Source organism: Pristiophorus japonicus, chromosome 8 (assembly GCF_044704955.1).
Source record: "Pristiophorus japonicus isolate sPriJap1 chromosome 8, sPriJap1.hap1, whole genome shotgun sequence".
NCBI classification, from domain to species: domain Eukaryota; kingdom Metazoa; phylum Chordata; class Chondrichthyes; family Pristiophoridae; genus Pristiophorus; species Pristiophorus japonicus.
The window spans coordinates 8969688-8994354 of NC_091984.1; the positions used below are offsets into that span (position 1 = coordinate 8969688).

The 24667-nt window shown below is 45.0% G+C and overlaps 1 protein-coding gene and 1 long non-coding RNA gene across 2 annotated transcripts in view; both read left to right on the top strand.

Moving 5' to 3' along the window:
• LOC139268400 (uncharacterized) overlaps positions 1 to 24667 on the top strand; it is a 234522-nt gene that overhangs the window by 164281 nt on the left and 45574 nt on the right. The window lies entirely within an intron of this gene.
• The window catches only part of LOC139269273 (di-N-acetylchitobiase-like), a 76062-nt gene that overhangs the window by 45837 nt on the left and 5558 nt on the right, over positions 1 to 24667 (top strand). Inside the window, exon 6 of the mRNA XM_070888360.1 lies at positions 6385 to 6546. Within this exon, the coding sequence (XP_070744461.1) occupies positions 6385 to 6546 (162 nt within the window). The remainder of the gene's footprint in view (positions 1 to 6384; positions 6547 to 24667) is intronic.

The window sequence follows — 24667 nt, forward strand, 5'->3', positions numbered from 1 at the left end:
CAGGAGGATCAATTTGTCGCCTGTGGGGACACAGGACAAGGATGTCTCGAGGTTGGAATAAAAATCCTCTTTAGCCGAATCCATTACATCGAGTGTGGGGGCGTACGCACTGATGACTGCGGAACATTGGTTCCGAGATAGGGTGATACGGAGTCTGCAGCATGTAATTGGTCATCAAGAGAGGGTGAGAAAGGACAGGCCCCATTGCAATAGCTTTCTGTTTTCTACCGATTAGTCACAAAGAATGAATGTCCCGACAAAGACACCTATTAAATTCCAATCGTTCACAATGTGATAAAGATGTTTGTACAGATGTTCATAACCCCTCCAAAGATCTCCAGAGCACTTCCGAACTCCCCCAAGCTTGAAGCAGAGCAGCCTTTTAAATGATGTGACATGTGATGTAGAACATGGCGTCCATAACGCTGGGATTATTTCCGGTTAGTTCCACTTTTCCTGGGCGTTTTTTTGTGTGAGTGATATTGTGACCGATATGTGTGCGAGGTGGAGAAAGTGACACTGGCAGATCTCCTGGGTGTTAGTTTCGGAAAATGTGATCTTTCGGACAAAAAAAAGTGGGCGGTCGGTATTATTTAATCTTGAGCGGAAACTAACGCTGGGAAATATTGTGGGTGTTGATTTCGCCCATTCTGATGATTCCGCCCCAAAAAGATGGGTGGGCGGTATTATTTTTTCCCGTCGTTTTGCACATGGGGAAAGTAACGCTTGGCGATAAGTGTCCAAAAGATGCCTGTCAGTTTCAATTTTGTGGCTAAATGGGTGAGATCTGGGCGTTATACGTCATTTCAGCGATAAATGGACATTAAATGGGAGTTAAGCATGCAAAAAATGTGGAAAATCTAGCCCCAGGACCCTCTGTACTACAGCATTTTGTAATTTGGCTCTATTTAAATAATAATTTGCTGTTTTATTTTTCCTGCCAAAGTGGATAACCTCACACTTTCCCATATTATACTCCATCTGCCAAATGATTGCCCACTCACTTAGCCTGTCTGCATCCCTTTGTAGATTGTTCATGTCCTCCTCACAACTTACTTTCCCCTCCATCTTTGTATCATCAGCAAATTTGGCTACATTGCATGCGATCCCGTCATCCAAATCATTAATATAGATTGTAAGTTTTTGAGGCCCCAGCACCGATCCCTGTGGCACCCCACTAGTTATTGTTTGCCAACCGGGAAATGACCCATTTATCCCCACTCTCTGTTTTCTGCTATTTCTCTAATCCGCTATCCATGCTGATATATTACCCCCAACCCCGTGAGATTTTATCTTGTTCAATAGCCTTTTATGTGGCACTTTATCAAATGCCCTCTGGAAATCCAAATACACCACATCCACTGGTTCCCCCTTATCCAACCTGCTGTTTACATCCTCAAAGAACTCCAGCAAATTTGTCAAACATGATTTCCCTTGCATAAAACCATTCTGACTCTGCTTGTCTGAATGATGCTTTTCCAAATGTCCTGCTACTGCTTCCTTAATAATGGACTCCAGCATTTTCCCAACGAAAGATGTTAGGCTAACTGCTCTATTGTTTTCTGCTTTCTGTCTGCCTCCTTTTTTAAATTGGGGCGTTACATTTGTGGTTTTCAAATCTGCAGGGACCTCTCCTAAATCCAGTGAAGTTTGGTCGATTACCACCAATGCATCCACTATCTCTGCAGCCACTTCTTTTAAAACCCTAGGATACCAGCCATCAGGATTTGTGCACCTTTAATCCTATTATTTTACCGAGTACTTTTTCTTTAGTGATAGTGATTGTTTTAAGTTCCTCCCTCCATATAGCCCCTGGATTATCCATTATTGAGATGTATTTACTGTCTTCTACCGTGAAGTCTGACACAAAATATTTGTTCAAAGTCTCTGCTATTTTCATGTTACCCATTATTAATTCCCCAGTCTCATCCTCTAAGGGACCAACATTTACTATAGCTACTCTCTTCCTTCTTATATACTTGTAGAAGCTCATACTTTCTGTTTTTATATTTCTTGCTAATTTACTCTCATAATCTATCTTCCCTCTCTTTATTACTTTTTAAGTTGTTCTTTGCTGGTTTTATAAAATTCCCATTCCTCTGGCCTCCCATTAATCTTGGCAACTTTGTACGCCATTGTTTTCAATTTGATACCATCCTTTACTTCCTTAATAAATCACGGATGGTTCTCCCTTCTGGTAAAGTCTTTCCTTCTCACCAGAATATATTTTTGTTGAGAGTTATGAAGTAGCTCCTTAAATATCTGCCATTGCTTATAAATGTCTTACATGTTAATCTATTTTCCCAGTCCACTTTAGCCAACTCTACTTTCATACTTTTGTAATCGCCTTTAATTAGAATCAGGACACTGGTTTGAGATCCAACTTTCTGACCCTACAACTGAATTTGAAATTCAACCATGCAATGATTACTCTTTCCTAGAAGATCCTTTACGATGAAATCATTTATTAATCCTGTTCATTACACAGCACCAGATCTAAGATAGCCTGTTCCCTGGTTGGTTCCGCAAGGATACACTCTATGAACTCTTCCTCAATTTGATTTGTCCAATCAATATGAAGATTAAAATTACCCATGATTATTGCTGTACTTTTCTTACATGCCTCCATTATTTCTTGAGTTATACTCCATCCAACAGTGTAACTACTGTTAGGGGATCTATAGACTACCTGCACCAGTGACTTCATCCCCTTATTATTTCTTATCTCCATCCACCCTACATCTTGATCTTCTGAGCCAATATAATTTCTCACTACTGCACTGATCTCATCCTGTATTAATAGAGCTACCCCACCTCCTTTTCCTTTCTGTCTAGCCCTCCGAATTGTCAAATATTCATGAATATTCAGTTCCCAGCCTTGGTCACCTTGTAACCTTGTCTCTGTAATGGCTATCAAATCATACCCATTTACATTTATTTGCGCCGTTAACTCTTCTATCTTTTTACAAATGCTGTGTTCATTAAGATAAAAATATTTTTGTTTTATCTTTTTGGCTATGAGGAAACATTGGGTCTGTTTTCTTTGGAACAGAGGAGGCTAAGCGGAGACCTTATTGAGGTGTATAAAATTATGAGGGGTCTGGATAGAGTGGATAGGAAGGACCTGTTTCTCTTGGCAAAGGGGTCAACAACCAAGTGGCATAGATTTTGTGGGCCATCCCGATCTGTGTGAGAACACCACCGCAGGTCGGGGCTATAAATAGAGTTGTAGCGCTGGGCCCTGGAACATTGTGGGCGAAGGTGCGGTGAATGAGAATATGGAGCCCATAAGAGCCGAGGGCCCAGTGGCAGCATGGGCCTGCCCACACTGCGATATGTATGCGTACTAGGTATATGCTTCAACCCTTGCCATTGGATGAAGGCTTAGCTTTGTTGAGCCTGTGTGGTGACTGATGTGCAACAGTCACCACACGTTAAAAAAATCCACACACAGGCCTCTTCCACCCCCTCAATTGGAGTTCAGGACTGGAACATTGGCTCCTTCATTTGAAACATCTGTGAACTCTAGTGGAAACAAGTCATTCTCGCGTGAGGGACCGCCTATGATGATGATGGATTTAAAGTAATTTGGGGGAGGTTTTGGGAAGATATGAAGGGAAAGTTCCTCACCCAGAGGATAGTGGTGGTCTGGAACTCACTACCTGAAAGTGTGTTAGAGGCAGGAACCCTCACCACATTTAAAAGGTACTTAGATTTTCACTTAAAGTGCCGTAACCTACAGGGCTACGAACCAAGAGCTGCAAAGTGGGATTAGGCTGGTAGCTCTTGGTTGTCCTGCACGGACTCAATGGGCCAAAATAGAAACATAAACATAGAAACATAGAAAATAGGTGCAGGAGTAGGCCATTCGGCCCTTCGAGCCTGCACCACCATTCAGTAAGATCATGGCTGATCATTCACCTCAGTATCCCTTTCCTGCTTTCTCTCCATACCCCTTGATCCCTTTAGCCATCAGGGCCGTATCTAATTTCTCCTTGAACATATGTAATGAACTGGCATCAACAAATCTGTGCAGTAGAAAATTCCACAGGTTAACAACTCTCTGAGTGAAGAAGTTTCTCTTCATCTCGTTCCTAAATGGCTTACCCTTTATCCTTAGACTGTGACCCCTGGTTCTGGACTTCCCCAACATCAGGAACATTCTTCCTGCATCTAACCTGTCCAGTCCCTTCAGAATTTTATATGTTTCGATGAGATCCCCTCTCATCCTTCTAAACTCCAGTGAATACAGGCCCAGTCGATCCAATCTCTCCTCATGTCAGTCCTGCCATCCCGGGAATCAGTCTGGTGAATCTTCACTGCACTCCCTCAATAGCAAGAACATCCTTCCTCAGATTAGGAGACCAAAACTGAACACAATATTCCAGGTGAGGCCTCACCAAGGCCCTGCACGACTGCATTAAGACCTCCCTGCTCCTATACTGAAATCCCCTAGCTATGAAGGCCAACATGCCATTTGCCTCCTTCACCGCCTGCTGTACCTGCATGCCAACTTTCAATGACTGATGTACCATGATACCCAGGTCTCGTTGCACCTCCCCTTTTCCTAATCTGCCACCATGCAGGTAATACTCTGCCTTTGTGTTTTTGCCACCAAAGTTGATATCCTCACATTTATCCACATTATACTGCATCTGCCATGCATTTGTCCACTCACCTAACCTGTCCAAATCATCCTGCAGCCTCTTAGAGTCCTCCTCACAGCTCACACTGCCACCCAGCTTAGTGTCATCTGCAAACTTGGAGATATTACACTAAATTCCTTCATCAAAATTTTTGATGTATATTGTAAATAGCTGGGGTCCCAGCACTGAGCCCTGCGGCACCCCACTAGTCACTGCCTGCCATTCTGAGAAGGACCCGTTTATCACTACTCTCTGTTTCCTATCTGCCAACCAGTTCTCTATCCACGTCAATACCTTAACTCCAATGTGCTTTAATTTTTGCAAACTAATCTCTTTGTGTGGGACTCTGTCAAAAGCTTTTTTAAAGTCCAAATACACCAAATCCACTGGTTCTCCCTTGTCCACTCTACTAGTCAAATCCTCAAAACATTCGAGAAGATTTGTCAAGCATGATATCTCTTTCATAAATCCACGCTGACTTGGACCGATCTTGTCACTGCTTTCCAAATGCGCTGCTATTTCATCTTTAATAACTGATTCCAACATTTTCCCCTTCCTTCCATGGTGTATATTTCTATGTTACTATGATTCTATGATTTATCATTTTGCCCTGCTTTGACCACACTTTCTGATACACTCTTATTTTTATACATTCTGTCTCTTCCTGTCAAACTTTGGTTATCATTTCCCCCACCGCTACCCTGCTCTATTGCCTTCACCTTGCTCTATGACTTTTTAAATTTCTGCTCACCTGAACTCTCCCCTCTCTACAGCCCTAGTTATTCAATTCACCAGGACACTAGCCCCAGCATGTTTCAAGTGAAACCTGTCCCAATGGGACAGTTCCCTCTTACCCCTGTACTGGTGCCCGTGCCCCATGAATTGAAACACATTTCTTCCACACCAGTCTTTGAGCCATGCTGGGTTACTATTCACTTCATAGCCAATAAACCTGTTAACAATCTGTGACCCACACACAATGCCCCATCGATGGGTGGTGGGGGATGGTAAGGAACTAGTTGGGGAGAGAAGGTCAGGAACCAAAAGGGGGAAGAAAATTGGGAAGGTGGAGAAAGTTAGGAAGCAGGGGAAAATGGGGTGTAGGGGAAGAAGGTAAAGAGCCCAGAGGGGTAAAGAAGGTCAGGAACTTGGGCATTGGGTGGTCAGGACCTTGGGCGGGGGGAGGTCAGATACTTGGGCATTGGGTGGTCAGGACCTTAGGCGGGGGGAGGTCAGATACTTGGGCGGGGGCAGTTCAGATACTTGGGCAGGGTGAAAGAAGGTCAGGATCTCGGGGGTGGGAAGGGGGGAGGGTGAAAGGCAGGAAATTGAGTGGGGAGAGGATGACAGAAACGTGAAGGGGAAGGTCAGGAACTTGGGTGGTGGGGGAGGTAAGGAACTTGTTGATTGGCAAAAAATCAGAAACTCAGGGGGTGAACTGAATGTTAGAAACATGTTTGGGGGGTAGGAGTACATCTTAAACCACAAGGGTGAGCCCAATCTCTTCGATGTGAGCTCTGATCCGACTGGCGCCTGGCAGTCAGAATCGCTCAAATTACAATTTGTAAAGTACTTGATTACTTAGGCAGGCAGGATCTAATTATGCATTCCAGATAAACTACTGGGTGTGTCTTGTCTTTTACATTTGGAGATCGTTCATGCTGTTCCTGTGTTTTTGAAGTTACCAAATTAAATATATTCACAAGTATTATTTTCTCATCCTTTTTGTACTTTCCAGCCTGGTAGATGTGAATTGGAAAGGAACAATTTGGAAGATGCCCCTTGCAGTTATGCAGTGGCAAACTGGGTCCCATACAAAGATATCATGAAGCTCTTGCCTAAATCATTTACCGGCAAATATTGGGATGAAGTTTCGAGGGTTCCATATTTTAACTACATGGTAAGATTATCAATCAAAGCATAATGGAGATTGGTGCATTTAAGATTCTTTGTACAATGTGAACATTACAGCCTTTCATGATTCAATATTCTCTGTGTGCAGGATTTGGCAATTGAGACTCATATTTGGGGAAGGAAATGTGTTACCCTTACCTGGTCTGACCTCTATGTAACCTCGGTCACACACCAATACGGTCGATCATTAACTGCCCTCTGAAATACCTCGCAAGACACACAGTCGCTTTGGGCAACTCGAGATGGGCAGCAACACACACATTCCAACAATTATTTTTTAAAGAGTTGAAACTGAAGCAAAATGATATCAGGTTTGAAAGTTTGTTCCATATTGTTGACCCTGATATTAATCTGAAGGCAGGTTGTGTGCTCCGGTGTGGAATTACATGGGGGAAACACGGAAATCAACTGAGCGGGCTGAATTTGCAATCTCAATTGAATTGTAGCAATTAATTTTGACTTCAAGGTTTTGTGTCTCCGAGCTGCACAGTGGGCGTGATGCACACCCACATGACATAATCTCAGCTGTATTTAAAGGGACGGTGTCTATGTGTAAATTGGAGATGTTCAGTATGGATTGTGGACATCGAGCAAGGGCAGCACCCAGATTCAATGATGCCTCACTGGAATTACTGCTGGGTGCAGTCAGGAGGTGGAGGAGAGACATATTTTCCCCCAGCCATTGGAGAAAGAAACCTGCTGCTCTCATTAAGGAGGTGCAGTTGGAGTTAGTTAAGGAGGTGAGCAGCAGGAGCGTTGTGCAATGGGAACAGTTTCTCTTGATCTACTCTGTCCAGACCCCTCATGATTTTGAACACCTCTATCAAATCTCCTCTCAATCATCTCTGCTCAAAGGAGAACAACCCCAAATTCTCCTGTCTCTCCACGTAACTGAACTCCCTGATCCCTGGAATCATTCTTGTAAGTCTGTTCTGCACCCTCTCTAATACCTTCACATCATTCCTAAAGTGCCGTGCCTAGAATTGGACACAATACTCCAGTTGAGGCTGAACTAGTGTTTTATACAGGTTCATCATAATAACCATGATTTTGTACTCGATACCTCTTAGCAGGAAGCCAGGATCCTCTAAACTTTTTTTATCTGCTTTCTCAACCTGCCCTGCCACCTTCAACAATATATGCACATATACCCCTAGGTCGCTCCGTTCATGCACCCCCTTTAGGTATGTACCCTTTAGTTTATATTTGCTCTCCTCAGTCTTTTAACAAAAATGTATCACTTACACTTTTCTGCTTTAAATTTCATCTGCCATGTGTGCGCCCATTCCACCAGCTTGTCTATATCCTCTATCCTATCATTGTTCACTATACTTTCAAGTTTTGTTTCATCTGAAAATTTTGAAATTGTGCCCTGTACACCCACATCCAAGGCATTAATGTATATCAAGAAAAGCAGTGGTACGAGAACTGACCCCTGGGGAACACCACTGTATAGATTCCTCCAGTCCGAAAAACAACCGTTCACAACTATTCTCTGTTTCCTGTCATACAGCCAATTTCGTATCCACTTGCCAGTGTCCCTTTTATTCTGTGGGCTTCGACTTTGCTGACAAGCCTATTATGTGGCACTATGTCGAATGCCTTTTGGAAATCCATGTACACCACGTCATCCACATTGCACTCATCTACGATCTCTGTTACTTCATCAAAAATCTCGATCAAGTTGGTTAAACATGATTTGCCTTCAACAAATCCATGCTTGCTTTCCTTAATTAATCCATACTTGTCCAAGTGACTGTTAATTTTGTCCCTGATTACTATTTCTAAAAGCTTCCACACTACTGAGGTTAAACTGACCGGCCTATAGTTGCAGGGTTTAACCCTTACACCCTTTATTGAACAAGGATGTAACATTTGCAATTCTCCAGTCCTCTTGTTAAGTATGGAAGAACTCCACAAGACTGAGTACTGTGAGCTAAAAGTGATGTGACCTTAGTCTCTTTAATACAACTCCAGAGTGCCTAAGCAGCATGGCAGACAACCTTTTATACTCCCTTGCGCGAGGTGTGCAGGTGACCCTTGGGCCTCCAACAGTTGCACCCTCTGGTGGCAAGTCTTGCACAGTTACAATGTTTACATACATACCATCACTCCCCCCCAAAGTCTTTGATATAAATTATTTACAAGTTGAGACAATCCGGGGCCCTACACTCTCTGGTTGATCGTCTGAGTTCAAATTCTGACATGGGTGAGTTAGTCGGACCATTGCTGCACTGTGGCGCGGCTGGTCTGACAGGACTGTTGGGAATGGTGGGTTCATCCTCTTCATTGACAGCGAGGTCGATTGCTGGTTGAGTGTGAGTTGGTGGATCGACGATGGTGATGTCCTCTTCAGGTTGTTCCTGGTTGTCGGTGAACCGCAGTTTGGTCTGATCCAAATGCTTTCTGCACGTTTGTCCATTCAATAGTTTGACTAAAAACACTCTATTCCTCTCCTTGGCCAAGACCGTGCCAATGACCCATTTAGGATCATGACCTTAATTAAGGACCAACACCGGGTCGTTAACATCAATGTCACGCGATACAGCCGCGCGATCGTGGTACTTGTTTTGCCGGTGACGCCAGGTTTCCACATGATCATTTAGATGCGGGTGGACTAAGGAGAGCCTGGTTTTGAGTGCTCTCTTCATCAACAATTCTGCAGGGGAAGCCCCAGTGAGTGAGTGGGGTCACCTCCGGTAGCTGAGCAGAACCCATGATAAGCAGGTCTGCAACGAGCCTTCCGTCACGTGTTTCAAACTCTGCTTGATAGTTTGGGTTACCTGTTCCACTAGACCGTTGAATGTGGGCTTAAAGGGGGCAGACCTGACATGCTTGATGCCATTGCGGGTCATAAACTTGAATTCCGAGCTTGTGATACACGGTCAATTGTCACTGATAAGGACGTCGGGCAAGCCATGGGTGGCGAACATAGCCCGGAGGCTTTCAATGGTGGCAGTTGATGTGCTGGATGACATGATTACGCATTCAATCCATTTAGAATAAGCATCCACTTCAACTAAAAACATCTTTCCGAGAAAGGGATCAGCAAAATCTACATGGATCCTGGACCATGGTTTGGAGGGCCATGACCACGGACTCAATGGAGCCTCCCTTGGTGCATTGCCCAATTGTGAGCATGTCTTGTACTGGTGTACACATGACTCTAAGTCCGAGTCAATGCCAGGCCACCAAACATGCGACCTGGCTATAGCCATCATCATGACTATGCCTAGGTGGGTATTGTGTAGATCACGTATAAAAATTTCCCTGCCCTTTTTTGGCAAAAACCATGCGATTACCCCATAAGAGACAATCCGACTGGATGGACATTTCATCTTTGCGTCGGTGTAATTTCATCTTGCATTTCCTCGGGAACAGCCGACCAGCTCCTATTAAGGAAGCAACATTTTACAAGTGATAGCACAGGATCCTGGCTGGTCCAGGTCCTGATGTGGCGAGCAGTGATGGGTGATCCCTCGCTCTCAAAAGCATCCATGACCAGAAGCAAGTCTGTGGGCTGCGCCATTTCCACCCCGGTAGTGGGCAATGATAGCCGACTGAGGGCATCAGCACAGTTCTCCGTGCCTGGTCTGTGGCGGATAACATAGTCATAGGTGGACAATGTTAGTGCCCATCTGTGGATGCGGGACAAAGCATTGGTGTTTATACTTTTGCTTTCTGAAAACAGTGAAATGAGCAGTTTGTGGTCGGTTTCAAGCTCAAACCGAAGTCCAAATAGGTATTGGTGCATTTTCTTAATCCTATATACACATGCTAAAGCCTCTTTCTCAACCATACTGTAGACTCTTTCTGCCTTAGACAGACTTCTAGATGCGTATGTAACCAGTTGAAGTTTGCCCGATACATTGGTTTGCTGTAACAGACTGCCGACGCTGTAAGAAGATATATTGCAAGCTAGCACTAATCGTTTACACGGTTCATACAGTACAAGTAACCTATTAGAACAAAGTAGGTTTCTGGCCTTCTCAAAGGCTGTCTCTTGAGAGTTACCCCAAATCTAGTTGTCACCCTTACAGAGCAACATGTGCAATGGTTCCAGCAAAGTGCTTAAGCCGGGTAGAAAGTTACCAAATTAGTTGACGAGTCCCAGGAACGAAAGCAGCTTGGTCACATTCTGTGGTCTGGGTGCATTCTTGATGGCCTCTGTCTTTGAGTCCGTGGGTCTGATGCCGTCTGCCGCTTTCTTTCTCCCCAAAAATTCGACCTCTGGTACCAGGAAAACATACTTGGAGCATTTCAGCCTGAGTCCCCCTCTGTCTAGAACCTCTTCCAGGTTGTGCAGGTGTTTGATGGTGTCACGACCAGTGATCAGGATGTCGTCTTGAACCACAGCGGTACATGGAACTGATTTCAGCAGACTCTCCATGTTCCTCTGGAAGATGGCAGCAGCCGAGTGAATCCCAAAAGGGCACCTGTGGTATATAAACAGTACTTTTTGTGTGTTGATGCACGTCAATCTTTTCAAAGATTCAGCCAGCTCCTGTGTCATGTCGGCAGAGGTTAGGTCCAACTTGGTGAACGACTTCCCCCCCTGCTAACGTTGTGAACAGGTCATCCGCCTTGGGTAGCGGGTACTGGTCTTGTAATGAGACTCGTTTGATCGTTACCTTGTAGTCTCCGCAGATTCTGACTGTGCCATCGCTTTTCAACACCGGAACAATTGGACTGGCCCGCTCGTTGTACTCGACTGGCGATATGATTCTCTCTCGTTGAAGTCTGTCCAGTTCGATCTCGACTTTCTCCCTCATCATATATGGAACTGCTCTAGCCTTGTGATGAACGGGCCTTGCATCGGGGACTAGATGGATCTGCACCTTGGCACCTGTGAAGTTGCCGATGCCTGGTTCAAATAGCGAAGGAAACTTGCTCAGCACTTGGGCGCACGAGGCATCATCCACTGACGATAGTGCTTTGACGTCGTCCCAGTTCCATTGAATCTTTCCCAGCCAGCTTCTGCCAAATAGCGTTGGGCCATCGCCGGGTACAATCCACAGTGATAAATCGTGCACAGCTCCATCGTACGATACCTTAACTGCCGCACTGCCAATGACTGGTATGAGCGCTTTGATGTAGGTGCACAGCTTTGTCTGAATCGGGCTCAGTTTGGGCCTTTGTGCCTTGTTGCCCCACAGTTTCTCAAAAGCCTTCTGGCTCATAATTGACTGACTCACCCCGTATCCAACTCCATTGATGCTGGTAGACAGTTAAATTTGACTTTCAGCATGATAGGAGGGCTCTTGGTGGTGAAGGTGTGTACCCCGTACACTTCTTCCTCAGATTGAGTTGCCTCCCTTCTTTGTTCTGCGTGATCCGCGCCAGATCGATCATCCTCTGCCCACTCTGCCATGTGGTGAGTCGCAGGACTCCTGCACATTCGCTGGAGGTACCCCATTGTTTCACAGCCTTTGCACACATAGTGCTTGAATCGATATTGATGGGCTCGATGATTAACCCCGCAGCTCCAACATGATGCTAATGGATTGGCATTCACGACCGATGGCGGACTCTGAGTCATCCTCGGTCTTGCAGCTGCAGACATGTAGGCCCTGCCTTATGCAGTTCTGACAGCTAGCGATGTTATTTTATGCACAGTACTTGCCGGTGAGCTTCGATGCTGGGAATATAACTGTCTGGTATTATTACTCATGGATAAGAATGCCTGGGCTATCATGATGGCCTTGCTCAGGTCTAGGGATTCGGCGGACAGCAGCTTGCGAAGAATGACCTCGTGGCCGATGTCAAGCACAAAAAAGTCCCGCAGCATTTCCCCAAAAATCCAGCAAATTTGCAAGTTCCTGCATGGAGTCTCAGGTCGGCGACATAACTCGCCACGTCCTGGCCCTCGGAGCGGTGATGTGTGTAGAAGCGATACCTGGCCCTCGGAGCGGTAATGCGTGTAGAAGCGATACCTGGCCCTCGGAGCGGTGATGCGTGTAGAAGCGATACCTAGCCATTGAGATGCTCTCCTTCGGCTTGAGGTGGTTCTGAACCAGCGTACACAACTCTGTATATGTCTTCTCCACTGGTTTCTCTGGTGCTCGCAGATTCTTGATGAGGCCGTATATTGTGGACCCACACACGGTGAGGAGAATCGTCCTGCGCTTGATCGCTTTATTGTCCCCATTCAGCTCGTTGGCCACGGAGTACTGGTCGAGACACTCAATGAAGGCTTCCCAATCATCACCCTCTACAGATCTATCTAAAATATCAACGGCAATCATAACCACATGAAAGTTCATAACCTGTTACTCGTCGCCAATTGTTAGGTATGGAAGAAAGCCATAAGACTGAGTACTTTGAGCTCACACTGATGTAACCTTAGTCTCTTTAATACAACTCCAGAGTGCCTAAGCAGCATGGCAGACAACCTTTTATACTCCCTTGCACGAGGAATGCAGGTGATTCTTGGGCCTCCAACAGTTGCGCCCTCTGGTGGCAAGTCTTACACAGTTACAATGTTGACCTACATAACACCTCTGGCACCTCGTTTGTTTCTAAAGAGGATTGGAAGATTATTACTAGTACCTCCGTGATTTCTTCCTTCACTTCCCTCAGTATCTGAGGCTGCATCCCATCTGGTCCTGGCGACTGAATTACTTTATATACAGGCAGCCTTTCTAGTCCCAATTCTTATCCCATCCAGTATCTCCTCTATCTCTCCCTTTATTGGGATCAATTTTACTCAATTATCTGCATCATTTTTTTGGCGTGCGGCGTTTTTTTTGAGTAAATTCAAATCTGCAAGTTTCCCCAAAGTTTCTGCACTGGCATAATTCACTTAGGTAGGATTTTTTTAGGCTACGTTTTTTTTATCTTATTGGGGGCATTATCTGCCACCCGCAACAATTCTGGCCATTTAAGCAAGTTTGGCCGGCTCTAATTCACTCCAATTTTTCTTAGAATGGCATATGTGACTCTGGAAAAACCTTCTGGGCAGTTAACAAATTCAGCGCAGTGCAACAGATGCAGTTCCACGGCCCGGACAGCAGCAGGAGAGAGGGAGAGAGAGGGATATCATGTTTGTAACCTCACATAACTGTAACCTTTATGTAACAAAACTGTACACTGTATACACCTGAGAAATGCACACCTTGACCACAGGGGGTGAACTTGTGGGAGACACTCCTCACCTGGTCAACCAGGTATATAATGGGAGGTCCCACGCAGGGTCATCACTTCTTGGTCCTGTGAATAAAGGTACAGGTCACAGAGTGACATTGTCTCCAATATGTGCCTCCATGTCTAGGTCTCCTTTTTGTCTCTAATCGGCCCCACCCCTTTTTGTTGCTGCCCGTTTAATATTTATATGCCTAAAGAAGACTTTTGCATTACCTTTTATTATAGCTGCCATCCAATTCTTATACTCTCTCTTTCCCCCTCTTATCTTCATTTTCACTTCTCTGAACTTTCTATATTTAGCCTGATTCTTAGATGTATTCTCAAGCCTGACATCGGTTATACGCGCTCTTTTTCTGCTTCTTCTTATTCTCTATCTCATTCGCCACTGCAAGGGGTGGTCCCGGGTGTCAGGTTCACCTCAGACCTACTTGAGTGGTTCGAATCGCTCCCACTCCCTCGGGTTCTCGACTCTGGGTTTATTTGGGGGATGTGATAAAGTGCAAAGGACAACTGGTTTGGTGAAAAAGAACTTTGATTTTATTACAGACAAGAAAATACAATGTCAGACTTATAATCACTCGAATAAAGAATAATATATTACACATTCAAAGGGGATTACAGTAAAAATTACCCCTCCCACCTCCCATTACCTAATCCTAGCAAGGTTAGACTCCAGGGCAGGCAGGGACTATGTTTACCAATCCTTTCCGGTCAGTTAGCGGTAGTTCGCGATTTCGGGGTTCATTGAATTCTGTAGGTTCTGCTTGCGGTACCCCGAACATCGGAGAAGACATCTTACTGCACAATCTTCAGTTGGGTTGAGTCCACTGATGCGGTAAGGCACGTTTTGGACCTATGGGGTAAGTACCCGGTTTTCTTCATTAGAAATAGGTCCAAAGTCTCTTTAGGTAATGTTTTCACCTGTTGGTAGTCAGGCCTTAGATTGGAGAGTGGAAACTTTCGATTCTTCGGTTTCTTCCTGTTGAAGTTTTGTTTCGAGTTTGGCCGATCGCAGTGGTTTTTCGTTGGTACCACGTTGGCTGTGGTCGGTTGCTGCCGCGATGGTGATGTTCTTCCTTCCTTCAGGGCTTCAGGACTTCGAGGCTGGAGAAGTTAGTTTACAACTGTCGCGTTGGTTTCTCTCCTTTCTTGATGACAACAGCATGGTCTCGGTTGTATGGCAAAGTGTGTCATACCCTCTGTTAAAACAGGGGGCTAGTTATACGATTTGAGCTGTTCTAATCTTTGCGCCAAATGAGTCCAGGATTATTTTTAAAAATTTGGCGGGCTTGACTTCTCTTTGTAATATTTTGGCGGGCTTGTTAAAAGTTAATATGACTTGGGTGGGTTGCATTTCTAAATCTATTTCCTGATGGAAATATTAGCTTGGTAATCGCAGTGTCCTTCTGTGCTTAGTTTTTCGCATACAGGCTGTAGTGGGCCCTTTGTTCTTATTCATGTTGAAGATGGCTTTTCTCAGTTTGGTTTGATGGCTGGCCATCTCTGACTTACTGTTGTAATGTAAATATCTCTTGTGGAGAAGGGTTTTCGAATGACCATTCCTCCAAACAAGTTAACTTAGTCTCACCACCCAGATAGTTCTTTAGTTCTTTAGGCCCGTCCACAGGCTTGAATTTGTCTTGTAAAAGTCCAAAATTCGATTAAAGTTCGTAGTTTTTCCATAAGCACTTTTGCATTTCAAACTTTCCGGTAGATAGTCCAAATTAAATTTCCTTTCGAATGAGCCCAAACACTAGAGGGGGGGTTTTCATGAATGTTGCACCCTTCAGTATCCAGGGAGCTCTGGCTCTGGTTGCTCTACCTTTCCCCTTAGTGGGAATGTACCTCGACTGTACCCAAACTATTTCCACTTTAAAGGCATCCCACCGTTGCACTGCAGTTTTGCCGACCAATCTTTGATCCAATTTAGCGCGGGCCAAATCCATTCTCATCCCACTGCAATTGATCTTCCTGCAATTAAGTATTTTTACTCTAAATTGCTCCCTGTTGTTGACCTTGGCTAATCTAAACCTCATGAAACTATGGGCTAGATTTTCCATTATCTTTGCATGCATACCGCCCACTTAACATCCATTGTAACACTGAAATGAGGTGTAACGCCGATATATCGCCAATTTAGCCCACAAAATGGAAACTGCGGCCCATTTCTTGGTCACTTATCGCCGAGTGTTACTTTCGGCAGGTAGGTAACGCCGACAAAAAATAATACCGCCCACCACACTTTTTTTGGGCGGAAACATAAGAATGAACGAACCCAAAGCCCATAATATCGCCCAGCGTTATTTTCGGCATGTAATTTACGTCAAGATTAAATAATACCTGCCGCCCACTTTTTTTTTGTCGTAAACATCACATTTGCCGAAACTCATGCCCAGTATATCCCCAGCGTGACTTTCAGCACCTCGCACACAGATCGCCCACAATCTCACTCGTCGAAAAATCTGCTGTGAAATAGTTGAACTGACCTGAACTAACCACAGTGGTGTGGACACCATTTTGTAAATCGCAGTTTGCTTCATTGAAAGGGCTGCTTCAACTTCGGGGGAGATTGGATGTACTCTGGCGTTCATTTAACATGAGTTCATCTGAGTAGACATCTTATCATACTGTGGACGATTGGATTTTCCGTGGGGACAGTTATTGCTTGTGAACAATGGGCATTATACTTATAGTTATTGGAATGGGGCCAGCCATTTCTCAGCCTGCCTTGATGACAATGCAGATGCTGCAGAATACAATTGGCACAAAGTCTAATCCACAGCATTATGTGCCCAATCTAAGACATGCCAGACTGATGAGGAGGACCAGACCATACACCCCCCGCATTTACAAGGAGAAGCAGTCTTACCTCGACTTATCCGAGAACACCTGCCTTCAGAGACTGTGCTTCCACAAAGTAGTTATCAGTGAGATATGCCAGCTCATCAGGGCAGATCTTCAGCCTGCCAGCACCATCAGGACCGCCCTGTCTGTCGAGGTCAAGCTGACCGCGGCACTGTCGTTCTACACATCGGGTTCCTTTCAGGCCTCCGCTGGCGACATTTGCACTATATCTCAACATGCCACACATTACTGCTTTAGACAGGTCACTGAAGCTCTGTACACATGTAGGATGGACGTTATCAGCTTCCCTATGACCACGGAGGCTCAGCCTGACAGGGGTCTAGGATTCTACCGAATTGCTAACTTCCCCAAGGGGCAGAGAGCAATAGACTGTACGCACATCACCATACGGGCACCTTTTCAGGACGCAGAGGTTTTTTGCAACCGAAAAGGATTTCAATCCCTGAAGATCCAACTCATTGTCGACCACAACCAGATAATTATGGCAGTGAATGCCAAATTTCTGGGCACATCGATGAGGCTCACATGCTGCATGAGAGCGCTGTATCTGACATATTTACCAGGCAGCCACAAGGTCAATGCTGGATTTGGTGACTAACGATATGGCCTCACCATCTGGCTGATGACTCCCCACATCGAAGCTGAGAAGCCTCCTCACAGCCTTCTTTCCCACCTAGCTTTGTATCATCAGCAAACTTAGATACATTACATTCGGTCCTTTCATCTCAGTCATCAATATAGATTGTAAAAAGCTGAGGCTCCAGCACTGATACTTGCGGCGCCCCACTAGCCTGCCAACCTGAAAATGACCTCATTTTTCCTGTTGTGTTTTCTGTCCTTGAACTCATTGAATGGCGGTGCGGGCTAGAAGGGCCGAATGGCCTACTCCTGCACCTATTTTCTATGTTTCTGTGTCTATGTTTCTATGAACCAATCCCGAAGACCTGCAAAAAAGGTAAGTTAACATTTTTATTTTTTAATTCTTTTGCAGCAATTACTTAGTTAATGGTCTGGTAAATGTTTTGTGATTTTTGATTTTTTTGTTTTTTGCAATTTTTTATTTGTGTGTGTTTTCTCCCCTCCCAGTGCCTGTATTTTTAGCATTGATAGGCCTCGGGCAAAAGTTGGTGAGATCGCGGTTTCCACCGTGAATCCTTGTGCAATGCTGTTGTTTAACGACAGGCGTATTTTGTTGTCAAATATATTCCGTTAAAAACGGCAATATTTTTATTCTTATTTCTTCACAAAAATGATGTTATTTATCAAATAACAACAGGCTGTGGAATTTCTAGCCCTTGGTTTCCCACTGTTTCTGGTATGATTTTTGTGTCTTCTACTGTGGAAACAGAATATTTGTTTCACGTCTCTGCCATTTCCTTATTCCCCATCATACTTTCTCTTTTCTCAGACTCAATCGACCCACATTTACCTTCACTATAGAAGATCTTACAATCTGTGTTTAGATTTCTTGATAGAGAGAGAAAATAGAATGATTTAACTATCAATGTTTTGGTAACTCTTTGCTGGTTTCTAAAACTCTCCCTACCCTCAGGCTTAGAACTCTTCTTGGAAACATTAAAGCCTTTACTTTTAATCTAATACTATCCTTATCTTCCTTAGTTGGCCACAGAGGGATTACTTTTTGTGGACTTTTTATTTCTCAAACATTTATATGCATTGATAATAATCAAATACTTTTTCAATATTTTCCATTGCTTAACTACGATCATACTGTTCAATTTCATTTCCCAATCTATCTTGGCCAACTCGGCCCACCTGCCTATGTCATTGGCAGACTTAAGTACTTCACTTTTGAACTCAATGTCAAATTCTATCAAATTATGATCACTCTTCTCTGGAGGATTCCTTACTATGAGATGTATGGGAACATCACCTCTTCCAAGTTCTCCCTCGAAGTCACACTCCATCCGGACTTGAAAAAATATTGCTGTTCCCTCATCATCGCTGGGTCAAAATCATGGAACTCCCTCCCATCAGCATGGTGTTGGTACCTTCATCTTATGGACTTGCAGCGGTTTAAGAAGTTGTCTCACCAGCACCTTCTCATGGGCAATAAGTGCTGGCTGTGCCAGTGATGGTCACATCCCGAGAATGAATCATTAAAAAAAAATTAAACATGACAAGATCTAAAATAGCCGCTTCCCTGGTTGGTTCCACAGACCCCAGCTTCTGTAGAACAACATTGTTCGAGCAAACTGTCTAGAATGCATTCCATGAACTCGTCCTCCAAACTACTTTTGCCAATTTGATTTGTCCATATGGAAATTAACCCAATAGTTTTGACTAATTAAAGATGATCTTCCAGTGTCAGTAGGACAGAGGGTGATACAGCACAGGAAGGAGGCCATTCAACCCATCATGCCACTGCTGGCTCATTTACAGAACTACACAAATAGTCTCCCTCCCCTGCTCTTTTCCCATAGCCCTGTCATTTTTTTTGCTTCAACAATTTATCCAATTCTGTCTGAAAGCTACAATTGAATTTGCTTGCACCATCCTTTCAAGCTGTGCCTTTCAGATCACAAGAAGTTGCTTTGTGAAGAATCTTTTTCTCTAGTTCGTTTGCTCATCACCTTAAATCTGTGTGCACTGGTTACTGACTTCTCTGCCACTGGCAACAGTCTCTCACATGTATACTCTATGAAAACCATTCATGATTCTGAACACCTCTATCAAATCTCCTTTTAATCTTCTCTATTCTAAGGAGATCAACCCAACATCTCTAGTCTCTGCATAGAAATAAAAGGGGCAAACTTGTCCTGTGCCCCGATTGGGGGCAGTAACATTCCGGGGCCGGGACTTTTAGCGCCCGGTATGGAAGTCCCGCCTCCGTCATGGAATTGCTCGAAGAAGTCCCCCACTGAAAGGAAGCCGGATGCAATCTCCCGTGCTCCACTTTCTTTGCTGGCGGTAACCGGGGCGCTACTGGGGCGGGAGTCAAGCGCTACGCGGATGCTCCATAATGGCCAGCATCCCGGCACAATGGCAGTCCAGACCAAGCTAGGGCAGCCATCATCGAGAGAATCCGAGAGTCGGCTGACATAAAGAGATGGCCCAGGGCGCTGGCGCCCTCCCATTTAAACACCGCCCTGAGAGCGGATGTTGGCCAGCTTCGCAACCCACGAAGTTGGCATTGACACTTGCTTGCAGCGGCCTCGCGGCCTGCATGGCAGTTTCCCATGTAGGGTGCTAATGGGTCGGCCTGGGGCGGTATGGGTCGCCATGCAACACAATGATGTCATCGCCGCTTGTGTAGCACCCTGGGGTGCTAACCATGAGGCACAGCACAGCCATGGTCGTGCCCACCTCCCTGGACTAAAACTGTCTTGCTCCCCGTTGATGCTGCCCCGGAGGCGTTTACGGGGCCATAAAAAAGGGCAATTTCACCCCCAATATCGCTCATTCCTGGTACCATTATAACCAATCTCTTTTGCACCCGCTTTAAGGCCTTGACATTCTTTTTAAAGTGTGTTATCCAGAATTAAAGACAATATTCCCAATAGACCCAACAAATGTTTTGTAAAGGTTTGGCAAAAATGGTTTAGTACCCTATGCTTCCATTTATAAAGCTAATGGAAGTCTATTACTATTGTTCTCATGGTTGACTACATTTCTAAGTTTGGTATCATCTGGAAAGTATAAAATAAAGTGTTTTCTGGTTTTAGCACAGACATAGGCCATTCAGCCTGCTGAGCCCGTGCCGGGTCTCTGCAAGAGTACTCCAGCTTGTCCCACAATCGCGCCCTTTCCCCGTAGCCCTGCAATTTTTTTTGCCTTTCGGTACTTAACCAATTCCCTTTTGAAAGCCAAGATTGTGTCTGGCTCCACCAATCGTTCAGGCAGTGCTTTCCAGATCTTAACCATTCCCTGCGTAAAATAAGTTTTTCCTCATGTTGATTTAAGTTCTTTTGCCAATCACCATAAATCTCTGACATCTGGTTCACGATCCTTCTACCAATGGGAACAGTTTCTCTTGATCTACTCTGTCTAGACCCCTCATTATTTTGAACAGCTCCATCAAATCTCCTCTCAACCTTCTCTGCTCCAAGAAATGCAACACCAGCTTCTCTCATCCATCCATGTGACTGAAGTTCCTCATCCCTGAACCATTCTTGTAAATCTTTTGTGCACCCTCTCTAAAGCCCTCGGAACTCTCCTAAAGTGGAGCTCCCAGAATTGGACACAATATTCCAGGTGATGTCTAAACAGTGTTTGATAAAGGTTCATCATAAATTCCTTGCTGTTGTACTCGTTGCCTCAATTTATCAAGCCCAGGATCCCGTATGCTTTTTTAACTGCGTTTTCCATCTGCCCTGCCACCTTCACCGATTTGTGCACATATACCCCCAGGTCTTTCTGTTCATACACCCCTTTTAGTTTTTTAACCTTTAGTTTATATTACCTTTCCTCCTTCTTCCTACAAAAATGTTTCACTTCAAAGTGTTCTGCGTTAAATTTCACCTGCCACATGTCCACACATTTCACCAGCCTGTTTATGTCTTTTTGAAGTCTATCACTATCCTCCTCACTGTTCACTACACTTCCAAGTTTTTTGTCATCTGCAAATTTTGAAATTGTGCCTTGTACACCCAAGTCCAAGTCATCAATATACATCAAGAAAAGTAGTGGTCCTAGTATCGACCCCTGGGGACACCACAGTATACCTACCTCCAGTCTGAAAAACAACCGTTCACCACTACTCTCTGTTTCCTGTCTCTTAGCCAATTTTGTATCCAATTGCTGCCACTGTCCCTTTTATTCTGTGGGCTTCAACTTTGCTGGCAAGCCTATTATGTGGCACTTTAGCAAATGCCTTTTTTGGAAGTCCATGCACACCACATCAACTGCATTGCCTTCATAAACCCTCCCTGTTACCTCATCAATAAACTCGATCAAGTTAGTTAAACATGATTTGTCTTTAACAAATCTGTGCTGCCTTTCCTTAATTAATCCATGCGTGTCCAAGTGACTGTTAATTTTGTCCCAGATTGTCATTTCTAAAAGTTTCCCCAGTACCGAGGTTAAGCTGACTGGCCTATAGTTGCTGGATTTATCCTTACACACTTTTTTGAACAAGGGTGTAACATTTGAAATTCTCCAGTCCTCTGGCACCACTCCTGTATCGAAAGAGAATTAAAAGATTATGGCCAGTATCTGTGCGATTCCGTCCTTAACTTCCCTCAACATCCCACGATGCATCCCATTCAGTCCTGGTGATTAATCTGCTTTAAGTACAGCCAGCCTTACTAGTAGTACCTGTTCTTTATCAATTTTTATCCCATCTAGTATCCCCACTGTTATATATGTCGACTTGTATTTACTCTGGACAGACACCAGAGGGCTCATCCCCTGGAGTCCCAAGTGATACCATAATCCCTTGGAAGCACAGGTATTTAAGGAAACTTCACAGGTTGGAGAGGCACTCTGGAGACCTGCAATAAAAGACTAAGGTCACACTTTACTTTGAGCTCAGTGTTCAGTCTGACTCTTTCTCCATATACAACTGGCGACGAGATGCAGATAGTGAAGCCAAGGATGCAGAGAACAGTGGGCATCCTGGAGAAATTTTCAGAGGGAGATGATTGGGAAACTTTTGTGGAGTGACTCGACCAATACTTCGTGGCCAACAAGCTAAATGGGGAAGAGAGCGCTGCCAAACAAAGGGCATTCCTCCTCACCGTCTGTGGGGCACCAACGTATGGCCTCATGAAGAATCTGCTCACTCCAACGAAACCCACCGAGAAATCGTATGACGATTTGTGCACACTGGTCCGAGAGCATTTGAATCCGAAGGAAAGCATTTTGATGGCGAGGTATCGGTTCTACACATACAAAAGGTCTGAAGGCCAGGAAGTGGCGAGTTATGTCGTCGAGCTAAGACGCCTTGCAGGACATTGCGAATTTGAAGGACATTTGGAGCACATGCTCAGAGACTTTATCGTACTTGGCATTGGCCACGAAACCATACTTCACAAATGTTTGACTGCAGAGACCCCAACCTTGAGTAAGACCATAGCGATAGCCCAGGCATTCATTGCCACCAGTGACAATACGAAGCAAATCTCTCAGCACACAAGTGCTGCTACAAGTACTGTGAACAAAATGATGTTGTTTTTGAATCGTAACGTACAGGGCAGGTCACACATACCTGCAGCTGCACGTCAGCAGTTGACTCAGAGTCCACCATCAAGGGTGATGAATGCAAGGCCATTAACTCCTTGTTGGCGCTGCGGGGGTGATCATCGTTTCCATTCATACCGATTCAAAGAGTACGTTTGCAAAGGCTGTGGAACAATGGGACACCTCCAACGAGTGTGCAGGCGAGCTGCTAAGCCTGTTAAACCTGCAAACCACCATGTTGCAGAGGAAGACAGATCCACGGAGGATCACAACGAACCAGAGCCTCAGATAGAGGAGGCAGAGGAACGTGGGGTGCACACATTCACCACGAATTGTCCCACGATAATGCTGAATGTTGAACTAAATGGACTCCCGTTGTCAATGGAGCTGGATATGGGTGAGAGCCAGACCATCATGGGCAAAAAGACTTTCGAAAGGTTGTGGTGCAACAAGGCCTCAAGTTCCAGTTCGCACGAAACTAAGAACTTACACAAAAGAACAGATTCCTGTAATCAGCAGTGCTACCGTAAAGGTCTCCTACGATGGATCGGTGCACAAGCTACCACTCTGGGTGGTACTGGGTGGTACGCTGCTCGGCAGGAGCTGGCTGGGAAAGATACGCTGGAACTGGGACGATGTCCGTGTGCTATCGCCCGCTGACGACACTTCGTGTGCCCAGGTCTTAAACAAATTTCCTTCGCTGTTCGAACCAGGCATCGGGAAATTCCAAGGAGCAAAAGTGCAGATCCACCTAATTCCGGGGGTACGACCCATCCATCACAAGGCAAGAGCAGTACCGTACATGATGAGAGAAAAGGTAGAGATCGAGCTCGATTGGTTGCAATGAGAGGGCATAATTTCATCATTCGAGTTCAGTGAGTGGGCCAGTCCTATTGTCCCAGTCCTCAAGGGAGGCGGCACCATCAGAATCTGTGGCGATTAGAAACATAGAAACATAGAAAATAGGTGCAGGAGTAGGCCATTCGGCCCTTCTAGCCTGCACCGCCATTCAATGAGTTCATGGCTGAACATTCAACTTCAGTACCCCATTCCTGCTTTCTCGCCATACCCCTTGATCCCCCTAGCAGTAAGGACCTCATCTAACTCCTTTTTGAATATATTTAGTGAATTGGCCTCAACAACTTTCTGTGGTAGAGAATTCCACAGGTTCACCACTCTCTGGGTGAAGAAGTTCCTCCGCATCTCGGTCCTAAATGGCTTACCCCTTATCCTTAGACTGTGACCCCTGGTTCTGGACTTCCCCAACATTGGGAATATTCTTCCTGCATCTAACCTGTCTAACCCCGTCAGAATTTTATATGTTTCTATGAGGTCCCCTCTCATTCTTCTGAACTCCAGTGAATACAAGCCCAGTTGATCCAGTCTTTCTTGATAGGTCAGTCCCGCCATCCCGGGAATCAGTCTGGTGAACCTTCGCTGCACTCCCTCAATAGCAAGAATGTCCTTCCTCAGGTTAGGAGACCAAAACTGTACACAATACTCCAGGTGTGGCCTCACCAATGCCCTGTACAACTGTAGCAACACCTCCCTGCCCCTGTACTCAAATCCCCTTGCTATGAAGGCCAACATGCCATTTGCTTTCTTAACCGCCTGCTGCACCTGCATGCCAACCTTCAATGACTGATGTACCATGACACCCAGGTCTCTTTGCACCTCCCCTTTTCCTAATCTGTCACCATTCAGATAATAGTCTGTCTCTCTGTTTTTACCACCAAAGTGGATAACCTCACATTTATCCACATTATACTTCATCTGCCATGCATTTGCCCACTCACCTAACCTATCCAAGTCGCTCTGCAGCCTCACAGCATCCTCCTCGCAGCTCACACTGCCACCCAACTTAGTGTCATCCGCAAATTTGGAGATACTACATTTAATCCCCTCATCTAAATCATTAATGTACAGTGTAAACAGCTGGGGCCCCAGCACAGAACCTT